The sequence below is a fragment of the Coregonus clupeaformis genome, unplaced genomic scaffold (assembly GCF_020615455.1).
Source record: "Coregonus clupeaformis isolate EN_2021a unplaced genomic scaffold, ASM2061545v1 scaf0620, whole genome shotgun sequence".
NCBI classification, from domain to species: domain Eukaryota; kingdom Metazoa; phylum Chordata; class Actinopteri; order Salmoniformes; family Salmonidae; genus Coregonus; species Coregonus clupeaformis.
Window position 1 is genome coordinate 142,151 of NW_025534075.1, and position 16,731 is coordinate 158,881.

Sequence of the window (16,731 nt, forward strand, 5' to 3'; positions counted from 1 at the left end):
GTGCATCTGCATGCATGTGTGTGGTGTGTCTATTGGTGTGTGTGAAGGTCAGGTCTGACAGGATAATTAATGGACCAGCTCTTTTTTGTATTAATATTAAATCAAACCAGTGAGCTAGTACAGTCCCTCAGGAACTGGCCCTCTCTCCTCTGTAATTTCTAAAGCAGACGGGCTACAGACTGCAGTCGCAATAACCTGTAGATTATGTAAATGTCTTTGTCTATATTCTGTCTGTATATTTTGTCTATTGCTAGCAACAGCACTTTACTAAGTCAAATTCTGGGTATGTGAAAATTTACTTGGCAAATTAAGGTGATTCTGATGTGTGCACCATAGAGAGGCACTGTAGTGCCCAAAAGGCTGTTTTAGCACGGGCAGTGTATGTGTGTGTGGTTTCATGTGAGTCCTTGCTAAGGGCAGTGCCATTGAAAGGGTAGTGTGTACGGCCCAGTACATCACTGGGGCCTAGCTCCCTGCCATACAGAACCTCTATACCAGGCGGTGTCTGAGGAAGGCCCTAAAAATTGTCAAAGACTCCAGCCACCCAAGTCATAGACTGTTCTCTCTGCTACCGCACGGCAAGCTGTACCGGAGTGCAAGTCTGGGACCAAAAGGCTCCTGAACAGCTTCTACCTCCAACTCATAAGACCGCTGAACAGTTAATCAAGTGGCTACCCTGATTATTTGCATTGACCCCCTTTTTATGCACACTCACTGGACTCTACCTACACACTCACACATACTACACTGACACTCAAACACACACATAGACCACATACGACTAGATACGCTCACACACACAAAACACACACACACACATGCATATTGAGGCCACACACAGACACACTCACAGTCTTCAGATATGCTGCTGCTGCTACTCTGTTTATGATCTGTTCTGATTGCCTTGTCACCTTTAGCCCTACCTGTACATATTACCTCAATTACCTCAATTACCTCAACTGCACGGTCCCTGTGTAGCTCAGTTGGTAGAGCATGGTGCTTGCAACGCCAGGGTTGTGGGTTTGATTCCCATGGGGGGCCAGTATATAAAAATAATAATAAAATAATGTATGCACTCACTAACTGTAAGTCGCTCTGGATAAGAGTGTCTGCTAAATGACTAAAATGTAAAAATGTACCCCTGCACATTGACTCTGGGCCGGAACTCCTTGTATATAGTCTCGTTATTTGATTGTGTTACTATTTCCTTTTTTGCTAATTTGTCTTACTTTTTAACTCTGCATTGTTGGGAAAGAACTCGTAAGTATGCATTTCCTGGTAAAGTCTACACCTGTTGTATTCGGAGCATGTGACAAATACAAATGTATTTGATTTGATGACATTCACCATTTTGAAGTAGTCAACTGCGTGGGACTTCCTATGGGTTAAGGAATGATCACATAATTCCACCCAGGTCATCAGGAAGGATCAGCCAATGAATTATACTCCTGAGCAAACATTACATAACTTCAGGTGGCAGTAAATCAGCAACCTTGGCTTTATGCCTGTTCAAACAACACACTCCAAGTGGCAGTATGCACCCTTTCAGTTTGTTAACCAACTCATATAAGCAGTAGTAGAAGAAAATGGACTACTTAAAAATGGAGATGGCCTCAATGGCGCTGCCCATGCTCTCACTGAGGCCATAATGAGACAGATATAATGTTGCATCCTCTGTAACTATCTCTTTGGCGTGCACTTGGCTCAATCACTCCCCCTCGTGGTGGAAACTCCCTCTATAGGCCAGGGTTCTCCAACAACTTTGGTTCTGGAGAGCTACTGGGTGCGCAGGGTTTCATTCCAGCCCTGCAGTAACACACCTGGTTCAGTTAATTATGGTCCAGAGAGAAGATGGTGTATAGGGACATGGGAATAATATTGGTTTTGTTTTATAAGGGCATTCAATCACAAATCAATGCTTCTGATGATAAAATACAAGTGGAAAGTCTAGCAATTCAATGGGAGTTACCTGTTGAGTTGGCTTGGTACATTAGATGCGGAGAAGTAACTATTTCTAACATCTCTGTTGATACATTGAACAGTATTGCAGTGCCACAAAATGCATTGAAAACCTCTATAAGCTAGTGAAACTAACGAAATCTTGGCCCTTTTGAGCCAACATGGCGCCTAAGTCGCCAACTTGAAGCAGCGGGTAAATGTAGCAAATATTGTATTTTGTACTGCTTTGATTCATTTAAGTTATAAAACAGAATTCCATTATATACAACAAGGGGTAGTCAAATATCCAGTAAAAAGAAAGGTAAACTTACAGACAATACTTTTTATTTGATTTTGAATAGGCAAAAACAGCAGTCTACCTACAATGAAGTTGCCAGGACCCCACCCACTCCCAGTCCCATCTGAACATGGCAGATGCGGGAAGTTACCAAGCCGGTTTCGGTATGTACATTTACATTCATTTAATGTTAGCAAAACATTATGTAGGGTGTCCCAGCTAGCTACTATGTCAGAGGTTGCACCACAAATTGTTTGTAAGTTTGCACGTTTTCTGACGCTAACTAACTAGTTAGGTTATCTTGTGTGCTAGCAAGCTAACCAATGAAGTCTGCAGTTCTTCTAACGAATAGCTAGCAAGCGACAGCAAGTTAAACATCACACAGAGCAAGACCAACACGTATGGTGTCAACTTCTGACACATAATTTAAATAGCTAAAGTATAGCTAACCCTTCAATTTTAAGTTGCTAGCTAACTGACCATATCGGATTTTATTGAAGCAATCCGGATGTGCTGTCAAGATGCTCATTGGATAGTTCTCCCTCGAACAGCCACGCTGAGCGCTCTAATTGGTTAGAATTCTTGGTGCAGTGTTTACAAGCACAACAGGTGTACTAACTGCACAGCTAATTTTGGGCCGATTAGAATTAAGTAATAAGACCCGAGGGGGTGTGTTATATGGCCAATATACCACGGCAAAGGGCTGTTCTTATACAGCCCTTAGCCGTGTTATATTGGCCAGAACAGCCCTTTGCCGTGGTATATTGGCCATATACCACAAATCCCAGAGCTGCCTTATTGCTATTATAAACTGGTTACCAACGTAAATTAGAGCAGTAAAAATAAATGTTTTGTCATACCAGTGGTATACGGTCTGAAATACCACGACTGTCAGCCAATCAGCATTCAGGGCTCGAACCACCCAGTTTATAATAGAAAATATACAGCTATACAATCTCAAACACTTCTTTGCTGCAATTTACACATAAAACAGGTAAGGCAACAGCATTACTTGCATGGTTGCCAGTCAGTCTCCACTGACACTTCCCAGTTCTCTTTTCTCCTACTGCTCTCCCTCATCCTTCTCTCCTTTCCTTCTCTCCTTTCCTCCTCTCCTTTCCTCCTCTCCCTCTCCTCTGCAGGCCCCAGGATGTGGCAGCACTGTGCCCTGCTCCTGTCCCTGTCCCTGCTACCAGTGGTGTCTGGAGGAGCTGACTCCAAGGCTGTCACCACCAGTCTCACCACCAAGTGGGCCTCTACCCCTCTGCTGCTGGAGGCCAGGTAACATTATGCTCAACACCTACACAAGACACCACATCTAGAACACATCTGTCTATGTAGGTTTGAGTCCGTTGGAAAATTCTGCAGACTCGCTCAACGTTCTGGAATGCAGTCATGCAGGTGTCATGATGTCTCTCTCTTTCTCTTTCCCCCTACCTCCACCCCCTATTTCTCTTCACCCCTGCCCCCGCCCCCCCCACTCCCTCTTTATCTTCACCCCTGCCCCCGCCCCCCCACTCCCTCTTTCTCTTCACACCCACCTCCACCCCCTCTTTCTCTTCACCCCTGTCCTCGCCCCCCCACTCCCTCTTTCTCTTCACCCCCACCCCCTCTTTCTCTTCACCCCCACCTCCACCCCCTCTTTCTTTTCACCCCTGCCCCCCACTCCCTCTTTCTCTCAGTGAGTTCCTGGCAGAAGAGAGTCAGGAGAAGTTCTGGGATTTTGTCGAAGCCAATCAGAACATCAAAGGGGAACATGATGGTAGCCTTAATGTTTTCTTTCACTTATAATGTTGATGTATGTAGCACTTGGTCTCTGGAATATATATTAAAGTGGCGCTCTGTTACAGATACAGACCAGGCATACTACGACCTGATCGTGAAGAGAGCCAGTGCTCTGCTCAGCACAGTCCAACTCAACATGCTCAAGTTCGCCCTCTCTCTCAGGGCCCACTCTGCTACTGTACACTCCTTCCAACAAGTAATATTACTACAATACTAATAAATGACTACTATCGCCCTCTCTGTGTGTGTGTATAATCACTGTTTCTCGCCTCTCTCCTGTAGATAGCGTCCAACGAGCCCCCTCCCTCTGGTTGCTCAGCCTTCTTCAATGTCCACGGAGAGAAGTCATGTGACACGGAGAAATTGGCTGCACTGATGGAGAACGCACCAGAACGGTACACACACTGGGACACTCAAACACACTGGGAGACACCCACACAGAAACTGGGAATATCCACTTTGATTGATAAAGACCTCTATTGAAGTGATAATAATTAATTGAAAGTCCTTATCTCATCCATGTTTGTCCCAGGCCCAAGCCCTATCTATTCAAAAGCGATCACAGGTTCCCGGGATCAAATCCCGACGCTCCGGTTGTTATCCTGTATGCCGAGATTGGAAGTTCGGAATTCACAATGTTCCATCAGCTGATGCTGTCCAAAGCCAACAAGGGACTGGCCACATATGTGCTTCGTCACTACCTGGCTGTAAGAAAAACATACAAATACACATGATGGGAAAACATAATTGCGATAGCATTTCATGTTAATCGTTTCCTCTTTCTCTCTTTCCCAGTCTCCCAGCAGTGGTAGAGTGTATTTGTCTGGTTATGGAGTGGAGCTGGCCATCAAGAACCAGGAATACAAGGCTAAGGATGATACCCAGGTCCAGGGAGCGGAAATGAATGCTACACTGATGGGAGAGAATGACCCAGTGGATGAGGTCCAGGGATTCCTCTTTGGAAAACTGAAGTAAGTAACCTACCAACATGAAATGCTATTCCACAAACCCACTCTGCTTTGGAGCGTTATGGGTTGAGAAACACTTTTATATAATCTCTCCCTCTCTTCTTCCATCTCACTCTCCTCTCTGTACCTCTCCTCTCCCTCTCTCCAGGACTCTGTACCCTGAGCTGAAGGAGCAGCTGAAGGAGCTAAGGAAACACCTGGTGGAGAGCACCAATGAGATGGCTCCCCTCAAAGTCTGGCAGATGCAAGGTGGGCGGGACTTTATTTTTTCTTTGCCTCTTCTCCTGCATATCTCATCAAGACAACCGTAGCTACAGTAATCATCATCTCCTCCCACTGGGTTTTTTTCTCTCGCTATTTTAAATTTTTCTCTCTTTTCATATGTGTCAGATCTGAGTTTCCAGACTGCAGCTCGGATCCTGGCTGCTCCATCTTCAGATGCCCTGAATGTCATGAGAGACCTCAGTCAGAACTTCCCTACCAAGGCTAGGTACACACACACACACACACACACACAAACAAACACGTTTTCTATCTCTGTATAGTGTGTGATAATTGGTCTCTCTCACCTCAGGTCCATCACTAAAACAGTGGTCAGCTCTGAGATACGTAAAGAGATGGAAGAGAACCAGAAGGTAAGAGCTCAGTCATTCATAGCTCTCTTTCACTGTCTGTCTACTATCCATTAACATGTACTGACTGTAACTCTCTTCTTCTCTCTCTCCAGTTCTTTAAGGGAACTCTGGGATTGCAGCCTGGAGACTCTGCTCTCTTCATCAACGGACTACACATAGACCTAGACACACAGGACATCTTCAGGTACACACACGTACACACACACACACAGGACATCTTCAGGTTAGTAGAACAATTAAATTACACTAACACTACAAGATCAGAGACTGACTGTGTGTGTGTTTCCAGTGTGTTTGAGGTCCTCCGTAGTGAGGCCAGGGTGATGGAAGGTCTGCGTTCTCTCCTCATCGAGACTCCCTACATCCACGACATCCTCAAGCTCAACGTACAGCCTTCTGACTCGGACTACGCTGTGGACATCCGCAACCCTGCTATCAACGTAAGACACGCCTATATATATATATATATATATACACAGTTGAAGTCAGAAGTTTACATAAACCTTAGCCAAATACATTTAAACTCAGTTTTTCACAATTCCTGACATTTAATCCTAGTAAAAATGCCCTGTCTTAGATCAGTTAGGATCACCACTTTATTTTAAGAATGTGAAATGTCAGAACAATAGTAGAAAGAATGATTTATTTCAGCTTTTATTTATTTCATCACATTCCCAGTGGGTCAGAAGTTTACATACACTCAATTAGTATTTGGTAGCATTGCCTTTAAATTGTTTAACTTGGGTCAAACGTTTCGGGTAGCCTTCCACAAGCTTCCCACAATAAGTTGGGTGAATTTTGGCCCATTCCTCCTGACAGAGCTGGTGTAACTGAGTCAGGTTTGTAGGCCTCCTTGCTCGGACACACTTTTTCAGTTCTGTCCACACATTTTCTATAGGATTGAGGTCAGAGCTTTGTGATGGCCACTCCAATACCCTGACTTTGTTGTCCTTAAGCCATTTTGCAACAACTTTGGAAGTATGCTTGGAGTCATTGTCCATTTGGAAGACCCATTTGCGACCAAGCTTTAACTTCCTGACTGATGTCTTGAGATGTTGCTTCAATATACCCACATCATTTTCCTTCCTCATGATGCCATCTATTTTGTGAAGTGCACCAGTCCCTCCTGCAGCAAAGCACCCCCACAGCATGATGTTGCCACCCCCGTGCTTCACGGTTGGGATGGTGTTCTTCGGCTTGCAAGCGCCCCCTTTTTCCTCCAAACATAACAATGGACATTATGGTCAAACAGTTCTATTTTTGTTTCATCAGACCAGAGGACATTTCTCCAAAAAGTACGATCTTTGTCCCGATGTGCAGTTGCAAACCGTAGTCTGGCTTTTTTATGGCGGTTTTGGAGCAGTGGCTTCTTCCTTGCTGAGCGGCCTTTCAGGTTATGTCGATATAGGACTCGTTGTACTGTGAATATAGATACTTTTGAACCTGTTTCCTCCAGCATCTTCACAATAAAAGGCCACTCTAAAATGTGCAGTTCTGTCACAACACAATGCCACAGATGTCTCAAGTTTTGAGGGAGCGTGCAATTGGCATGCTGACTGCAGGAATGTCCACCAGAGCTGTTGCCAGAGAATTGAATGTTCATTTCTCTACCATACGCCGCCTCCAACGTCGTTTTAGAGAATTTGGCAGTACGTCCAACCTGCCTCACAACCGCAAACCATTCCAGGACCTCCACATCCGGCTTCTTCACCTGCGGGATCGTCTGAGACCAGCCACCCGGACGGCTGGTGAAACTGAGGAGTATTTCTGTCTGTAAAAAGCCCTTTTGTGGGGAAAAACTCATTCTGATTGGGTGGGCCTGGCTGCCAAGTGGGTGGGCCTATGCCCACCCATGGCTGGTCCCCTGCCCAGTCATGTGAAATCCATAGATTAGAGCCTAATTAATTAATTTAAATTGACTGATTTTCCTTATATCAACTGTAACTCAGTAAAATCGTTGGAATTGTTGCATGTTGCGCTATATATTTGTTCAGTATACAATCAAGACGTAAAAAAAACGTTTTTAACTCAAGTCTTGTTTTGCATTGATAATTTTGATGATAATCTAATCTCTCTCTTCTCAGTGGATTAATAATCTGGAGACAGACAGCAGGTACGGTTCATGGCCCTACAATGTCCAGGAGCTCCTCAGACCAACCTTCCCCGGAGTCATACGACAGATCCGCAAAAACTTCCACAACCTCGTGAGTACATGCTAAATGTGACAGCTACACTAAACGTACTTGCATAAACGTGTGTGATGAATCTGCAGTACACAAAACATATTGCGTACATTTAGGAATTGACAGCAAAAACCAATGGTGTGTGTGTTTTTTAGGTGGTGATTCTGGACCCCACCCATGAGAGTTCTGCTGAGCTGTTGAATGTTGCTGAGATGTTCTACAGCAATAACATCCCACTCAGGTAGGGGTGTGTGTCTGTCTTGCGAAGGCCGTGTTGGTTCTAATTCTGCTGTATATTCTATGTGGATGTGTGTAACTGTGTATAACCCTTAGTGAGGTGGAAATAATCGATACAGTTAACATATGGGGGTATTATTTTTGATGTATCGCATCGTTTTGACTATTGCAATATAACTCCAGTATTTTTCCTTCATAGCTCGTTCTCAATCTTCTTTTTAAGTAGGGAGCCAATTTGTTTTCAGCACTTTTTATTTTATTTCCATGACTTTTATTTTGTTTTCTCATGGCTCTCTTGTCTCTCTGCAGTAGACATATGGTGAGCAATGTTTGGAACATCGACTCGCAATAAAATCACAGCATTGAATCGCAAATACATATAGAATCATGAGAATCGCAATAGATATCGTATCGGCACATAAGTATCGTGATAATATTGTATCATGAGATCCTTGGCAATTCCCAGCCCTAATAACCCTGCTGTGTGTGTTGTAGGATTGGGCTGGTGTTTGTGGTGTCTGATGTTGATGAGATAGATGGTATGGAGGATGCAGGTGTGGCTCTGCTCAGAGCATTTAACTACATCACAGAAGAGCTGGACGCTCCCGCCGCCTTCGACGCCATCATCTCGGTGAGCCCATCTGACCAATGAGAATAATTGAGGAGTCTTTTGACCAATCCCAGTAATCTGGAACATCAGCCTGACCAATCAGATGGAAAGTCTTTAAATGAAGCATATCTCCTCTCTCCCTCTCTAGATGTTTAACCGTGTGCCTAGCGGTGGTAAGCTAAGTGTAGGTGACGTAGTCAAGGTGTTGGAGAAGAAGTTTCCCTACGTGGAGGTCAGCAGCATTCTAGGACCTGACTCCACTTATGACGACAACAGGAAGGTATGGTTCTGGTTTTATGTACTGTTATGTTTCTTGACAGAACGGTAGGATTTTCATTTATTGTCTCCCTATCTATCTCGGCCTCCAGGAAGGGCGTGGTTACTACTTGCAGACGGGGGTAGGTCCGTTGCCAGTGGTGATGTTCAACGGAATGCCATACCAGAGAGAACAGCTAGACCCTGAGGAGCTAGAAACTGTCACCATGCACAAAATACTGGAGACTACCAGCTTCTACCAACGGGCTGTCTACCTGGTGAGTTACACAGACACACACACACACACACACACACACACACACTGACCTTCTCTTGTTGTGTCTTCCTAGGGTGAGCTGGCCACTGATCAAGATGTGGTGGATTTCATGATGACCCAACCCAACGTTGTCCCTCGTATCAACCCCCGAATCCTGTCTACTGCCAGGACATACCTGGACCTATCTAATACCAGTGAGTTTCACACACACACGACCCACACACACACACAGACATAACCGTCTTAACCACCTCTTTCTCCTGACAGATAACCACTTCATAGACGAGTACGCTCGCTTTCTGTTCCTGGACACCAGAGAGAAGAGCACTGCTGTGGCTAACAGCATGAACTACATGACCAAGAAAGGTAAGCTACATCCAGAGCTTTATCTTATTGAGCTAAACGTTATGTGCTCCTACGTTTCGGCCCTAAATCTCTTGTCTATCTATTCTCTTCTTTCTCCACTGTATGTTTGTTTTTGTTCTGTCAGGGAAGGCCCCCAAGGACCACCATGGTAACCCTTATTTCTTTTTCTGCGCTTTCTGTCGCTCTCGCTCTCAACAGACAATATTGCGATCCATAGTTCTGTGAAATCACCATATCTCACTCCTCATCAATAGATCTAGATGTGAACATTATAACACCATCTTGCATCTTTCTGGGAGTTACAATGACATGCTTGGATGTGTTTGTGTATGTTTCTGCCAACTGCCTTTGCTCAAGAGAGTCTTGCTCAAAGACTAAGTATTGAGATGGCACGGCAACATCAAACCGCATACATTTCAGGATTAAGAAAGTCTGTGACACTTTACTCCCCCAATCTCCTCTCCTCCTCTTCAACTCCCTCTCCCTCCTCTCCTCTAGATGATGGCTACATCCGTCCAGTCACATTCTGGGTTGTGGGAGATTTTGACCAACCTTCCGGCCGCCAGCTACTATACGATGCCATCAGACACATGGTATGATGATGTCACACTGATTTCACTATAACACAACCCAAAAATCCACCATCTGACGGATTCCCCTAAATCTGCCTTCAACAGAAAACGAGTAACAACGTGCGATTGGGCCTGATCAACAACCCCAGCGACAGCCCATCCGAGGAGAACAGTCGTGTTGCCAGGGCGATATGGGCGGCCATACAGACCCAGACAGCTAACAACGCTAAAAACTACATCACCAAGCTGGCTAAAGAAGAGACCGCTAAGGCACTGGAGACTGGGGCTGACGTCACACAGTTCACTGTCGGGGTAAGGAGTTTACACACACTCACATACACACACGTTATACACCATTCTCTCTCTGTCTCACCCTTTACTATACTGGCCTCTAAAAACAATCATATTTTTCATTCAATTTCTTTCTCTCCAGGGTATGGACGTAGCCTTGTTTAAGAGTGCGTTTGAAGGTCCTAAGTTTGACTTCCTGCTGTCTCACGCTGTCTACTGCCGAGACGTTCTCAAGCTGGGGAAAGGACAGAGAGCAGTCATCAGCAACGGACGGGTGAGTGGGCAACACACACACACACACACACACACACGCGCTTCCTATTGTGATTAAGTGTCACAATAGTATTTCTCGCTCTCTGCCGACAGATCATTGGTCCGCTAGAGGATGGGGAGGTCTTTAACCAAGATGACTTCCTCCTATTGGAGAGTATCATTTCGAAGACCTCGGGAGAGCGAATCAAAAGCAAGGTCCAGCAGTTTGGGGTTGAGGAGGACAGGGCCAGTGACCTGGTGATGAAGATTGACTCTCTGCTCTCCTCTCAGCCCAAAGGAGAGGCCAGAATAGAACATGCCTTTGCTGATGACCAATACAGGTACTGAAACTAATACAACTTTTTCTTCATGTTTTTATTCATTGCCTATATACTTTCTGTTTACCTCTGTCCGGTCTATGATTGGTCCACAGTGCTGTAAAGATCCGGCCCACAGAGGGAGACGTCTACTTTGACATGGTTGCCGTGGTAGACCCCGTAACCAGGGACGCCCAGAAACTAGCTCCGCTCCTATTGGTTCGTACTGCTTCAAATAACTGTCACTTAGGAGTTCTGTCTCACTTCAAATACTGTCTCACGCCCATCTGTCTTTCCATGTTTCTCTTCCCACCAGGTGTTGAAGAAGCTGGTCAATGTGAACCTGCGCGTGTTTATGAACTGTCAGTCCAAACTCTCAGACCTGCCTCTCAAAAGGTGAGTAGACCCAAGCTACACTGTTTCACTCCATGCAGGTCATCCTATTTTACCCGCTGTCTGAACAGAGAGATGCTGAGAGACCTCGTTTCTGTTGCGCCTTGGTGTCCTTACCCTTAGAAGTCCCTGGTAGTGTCTGTGGGTTTTGCCTGTGCCTCTCTAAACCCTCCTCCTCTCCCAGTTTCTACCGGTATGTGTTGGAGCCTGAGGTGGTGTTCCAGACGGATGGTAGTTTCTCCCCTGGTCCCCTGGCTAAGTTCCTGGACATGCCCCAAACGCCCCTCTTCACACTCAACCTCAACACCCCTGAGAGCTGGATGGTGGAGTCTATACGCACTAGATATGACCTGGACAATATCTACCTGGAAGAGGTATGTTTTTGTGATGCTTTTTTTTTTTTAGGGTTGTGTTATAGTTATTACAAGGTTGCCTTGGCGAATGTTGTCCTTTACCACTTCTGTTGGAGAGTGTAGTGACCGTGGACTAAGAGTATTTTGGTATTTGTCTAATTGTTGTGTTAACCATTATTAAACCTTTAAAATGACTTGATCTATTCTCCCTGTCTAGGTGGATAGTATAGTAGCAGCAGAATATGAGTTGGAACATCTGCTGGTGGAGGGTCACTGTTTTGACGTGAGTACAGGTCAGCCCCCCAGAGGACTCCAGTTCACCCTGGGAACCTCCTCCGACCCTGTCATCGTCGACACCATCGTCATGGCCAACCTGGTGAGTCACCTCTGACCTCTAACCCTTATCTCTGACTCCGTCGTCATGGCCAACCCTGACCTCTAACCCTAACCTCTGTTGATAGCCGAAGACACCTTTCTATTCTACTGTGAATGGACAATAAAGTTGTTGTAGTTGACCAAGGGCGTTGTGTTGTCGTCCTCAGGGTTATTTCCAGTTGAAGGCTAACCCAGGAGCCTGGATACTGAAGCTGAGGAAAGGACGGTCTGATGAAATCTACAAGATCTACAGGTACTGAAGATAACATCCCAGCATATCACACTGTCTTCAATTTAGCACGACTAGTGGAACCAGGTGTGTTGGTGCTGGGCTGGAACAAAAGCCTGCACAATGCACACCCTCTTGTTCCTCTCTCTGACCTCACATCCTATCTTCCAGTCATGAGGGAACAGACTCTCCAGCAGACGCTGATGACCTCATCGTGGTGCTGAACAACTTCAAGAGCCGGATCATCAAAGTCAAGGTACTGCTCTGATCCCAGCTGTAGAGTACAGCTTTCATATTGGTGGTTGCTGTCAGGTCCCAGTGAAGCTTAGCGCTTAGGTTGAATTAGATTTGTTCAATAAGTCCATGGCTAAATAATGTATTGATCGTGTGTTGTTGTTGATCAGGTCCAGAAGAGGCCAGAGAAGTTGAGTGAGGAGCTGTTGAGTGATGGAACTCAGGAGAACGACTCAGGCTTCTGGGAGTCACTCACCAGGTATCTCTCTCGAATCATCCAGCTCCACCCTTTACATCACTGTCTACTGTTTCATACCTATTTGATATTTTATCTCTGCTGGATTTTATGGTGTTTATTCTCTCTCTCTCTCTCTCTCTCTCTCTCTCTCTCTCTCTCTCTCTCTCTCTCTCTCTCTCTCTCTCTCTCTCTCTCTCTCTCTCTCTCTCTCTCTGTCTCTGTCTCTGTCTCTCTCTCTCTCTCTGTCTCTGTCTCTCTCTCTCTCCCCCCCAGAGGGTTTACAGGAGGTGTGAAGCCGGAGGAGAGTAAACAGGAGAAGGATGACGTCATCAACATCTTCTCTGTGGCCTCTGGACACCTCTACGAACGTTTCCTCAGGTACGCACCTCTGTGTGTGTGTTTCCAGATGTTTGTCTGTTTTTAATCCCACAATTTGTTCTCTCTCTTAGGATCATGATGTTGTCTGTTCTGAAGAACACTAAAACACCAGTCAAGTTCTGGTTCCTCAAAAACTACCTGTCCCCAGCATTTAAGGTATTTATTAAGTATAAAATATGAATATTATGTGTTATTCTCTCCTCTAGGAGTTTACTTTGAATGTGGCAGTATGAATAGTAGGGGTGTAACGATTCGTTTTAACAACGATTCGATTTGTATCACGATTCGTGGTTGTCGATACGATTCAAGGACGATATTGGTTCATTTAGAACGATACGATCCGAAACGATTCAGTGACTTGAAATCGATTCAGTAACCTTTTAGCCAAAAATTCAACCAGTGTGACTGAAATAAATACCTGGATACTGGACAGTACAGGTGAAGTTTCCTAGATTCCTGTTTCTTGTAAGGACCGCAATGGTGGCTTGATAATTTCTCGCTCGTCGGCTTCTCCTCTGTTGTCCGCTTCTCCTCTGTTGTCCGCCATGCTTTGTTTTGTTGTCTTGGCGCCTTTGCGCTGCTGCTGGCGCGATGACGTCACGGATAGGCAGACTGAATCGAGTAATGTTTAAAGCCTTTATCATTAAAAGTGCTAAGAAAAAACATCCATATAAAGTCTGACGTGCTTAAATCCAATGGGTTATTTCCTAGTATCGATACAATCGATTTATTACATTTTAAAACGATGTTAGATCGATATATGTTGTCCAAAAGGCCAACTCGCCGAGCACAGATCGATGTTGTTGGATCATAGGAATATAAATCGATACATCGATGTAGTAGATGGATCGTTACACCCCTAATGAATAGGGTTTTCAATATTGAGTTTAGTCCAGAATAAATGTTATGTTAACGTGTGTGTTCTCTCCTACAGGAGTTTATCCCGTACATGGCAGAGCAGTATGGTTTCCAGTATGAACTAGTCCAGTACAAATGGCCGCGGTGGTTACACCAGCAGACTGAGAAACAGAGGATCATCTGGGGTTACAAGATCCTGTTTCTGGATGTACTGTTCCCTCTGTCTGTCGACAAGTTCTTATTCGTGGATGCAGATCAGGTACACACACACACACACTCTCTGAATCTCCATGTCTCTGATTTGCGTAGACCTGAGAAGTACACTCTTTCCTCTCTCCTCCTACAGATAGTGCGTACAGACCTGAAGGAGCTCCGTGACTTTGACCTTGAAGGAGCTCCGTATGGCTACACACCGTTCTGTGAGAGCCGGAGAGAGATGGACGGATTCCGCTTCTGGAAGTCTGGCTACTGGGCGAGTCACCTCGCTGGACGCAAATACCACATCAGGTAACTGTGCGTGTGTGTGTATGGGGGGGTTAGTAGAGGGATATGTGTGTGTAACCATCTGTCTCTCCAGTGCTCTGTATGTCGTAGATCTGAAGAAGTTCCGTAAGATAGCAGCAGGAGACAGACTGCGAGGACAATACCAAGGCCTGAGTCAAGACCCCAACAGCCTGTCCAACCTCGACCAGGTGTGTGTGTGTGCGCGCACATGCTTCTGTGTGTATTAAAAGTTAATATGTGGGTACAACATTCTATGATTTGAGATTCCCAAACAAGGTTTGTGAAGTTGAATACGCTTCACCCCTGATATGTGAACTGATGTTTTTATATTTCTAATATTTTCCTATACTCTCTCTCTCGCTCTCTCTCCCCAGGATCTGCCTAATAATATGATCCACCAGGTTCCTATCAAGTCTCTGCCTCAGGAGTGGCTCTGGTGTGAGACTTGGTGTGACGACAACTCTAAGAAGAAGGCCAAGACTATAGATCTGGTACGAAGTGTGTGTGTGTGTGTGTGTGCAGATTCTAGTCATGTCTGTGTTTTTAAACTCCCCTCTGTATTTATTTGGACAGTGAAGCTAAAATGTTTAACCCTTCCTCCAGTGTAACAACCCCCAGACCAAAGAACCCAAGTTGCAGGCAGCTGTTCGTATCGTAGCAGAGTGGAGCGACTACGACCAGGAGATCAAACGCCTGCAGAACAGAGTCCAGGAGAGAGGAGCAGAGAACTATACCACACAGAAGGACAAGCCAGGTACACACACACACACACACACACACACACTGATTGGCAAACAAATACAGTTGACTAATTCCTCTCCTTCCTCCCCCTCTCTCTCTCTACCAGATGATACACATATAGAGTTGTGAGAGACCAGTGGATGGAAGATGTGGCTGTAGCAGTAACAAAAGATGGAACCATGTTTATAGACACTGCTGTTCTCCTTTGGAACAGCATTGACAGACAGACTGCAAACCAATGCCCATTCAATCATTCATTTTCCATTTATTTGTATTTTCTCTGTTTTGAGAGTGGCGAGGATACAGGGAAGGGGTGCTGGGTGGGGATGGTCGGGGTGACTGTTAGTGGATGGTCGGGGTGACTGTTAGTGGATGGTAGGGGTGACTGTTAGTGGATGGATATGTGTGTGTGAAGACATTAATCATTACGAAATATCTGACATTTCCAACAGTTTCCCCTCCCTCCAATATTTTTGATCCATCCATGTTTGCACTGATTAGGACACCTGCTTAAACAACTGTCTGTCTGTGGGTAGAGGTTTGGGCTTAGGAGTTAAATCACAATGATAAATAGCAGCTTAAGTTATGAGATTAGTTTTGGCCTTCTGTTTCTGTGCTTTAGACTTCAGTTGTCCATGGCCTGTGTCAAACTCAGGGAAAGATGGTTTTGGCCAATCGATCTGATTCAAAAACTCGTAATGACAATACAAAGAGGACTGAGGCGACAATTTATTTAATGTAAAACAGACATTAGTTCTGTCATGTAATAAAATAGGGATTAATATCTCTACAAAACATTTTTTGTCTGCAACATTCAGAACGTTACATCCTTCTGTACGTGATGCCGGCTGATGTGGAGTGTAAAGGGATATGTGTGGGTGAGGACTAGTGGGGACATATCAGCGACAGACAGGTCACAGGTACTGGGAGTTCCATGATCACTCAAATTGCTTTTAACAGGGAATTGAAAGTCAGCAGGCATAAGACTAGAATGCTGTAGTTGAGGGTGGCCAATCTTATCCACAAAAGGTCTATGTGGGGTCTTGTTCTAGCAACACACCCATTTCATCTAGTCAGTCTTTAATGAAGATGATGATTAGTGGTCTAGTTGAATCAGACTGTTTGACTGGAACAAAAGCCTGGGTCAGATTGGCCACCCCTGCTGTAGTTAACTCCTGTTTCTCTGCTGTGGTCTGTTCTGGAGTAAACACTGTTAGTCATCCATTGCAAACCTCTGGCTGTTTCCGATCTCTTTGTTTTGGCTAAATATGTACTGTTAATTGTGGGAAATCAATATTTTGTAATAAAAATCAAGGAACCCAACACTGGTCGTTTAGTGTCGTAGTAAATATATAATGTTATAGCTTGGTCTGACTAAAATCTTGTGCATGACCCATTTTGTGTTGGGCGTTTGTTTTCAATCAATGCTGTTCCTATCCTATAA

At 44.9% G+C, this 16,731-nt stretch overlaps 1 protein-coding gene across 2 annotated transcripts; it reads left to right on the forward strand.

The window, feature by feature from the left end:
* Nucleotides 1-2,336: 2,336 nt before the first annotated feature.
* On the forward strand, nt 2,337-16,610 carry uggt1 (UDP-glucose glycoprotein glucosyltransferase 1). Of its 2 annotated transcripts, XM_041873510.2 has the most exons (39): nt 2,337-2,400; nt 3,379-3,517; nt 3,919-3,998; nt 4,087-4,217; nt 4,304-4,416; nt 4,554-4,728; nt 4,817-4,992; nt 5,138-5,238; nt 5,380-5,479; nt 5,564-5,624; nt 5,717-5,808; nt 5,914-6,064; nt 7,709-7,828; nt 7,963-8,048; nt 8,540-8,675; nt 8,803-8,934; nt 9,023-9,187; nt 9,260-9,380; nt 9,454-9,552; nt 9,677-9,700; nt 10,051-10,145; nt 10,230-10,436; nt 10,558-10,689; nt 10,782-11,008; nt 11,101-11,203; nt 11,301-11,380; nt 11,562-11,751; nt 11,948-12,106; nt 12,273-12,358; nt 12,506-12,590; nt 12,739-12,827; nt 13,080-13,184; nt 13,256-13,340; nt 14,119-14,301; nt 14,389-14,549; nt 14,620-14,734; nt 14,921-15,037; nt 15,150-15,300; nt 15,394-16,610. In XM_041873510.2, exons 1-39 carry the CDS (start codon nt 2,367-2,369, stop codon nt 15,414-15,416), a joined length of 4,629 nt encoding a protein of 1,542 aa, XP_041729444.2. In that variant the 5' UTR covers nt 2,337-2,366; the 3' UTR covers nt 15,417-16,610. The 2 variants fall into 2 exon arrangements, with proteins under 2 accessions (XP_041729444.2, XP_045072084.1); XM_045216149.1 differs by lacking the exon at nt 9,677-9,700.
* The last annotated feature ends 121 nt before the right edge of the window (nt 16,611-16,731 follow it).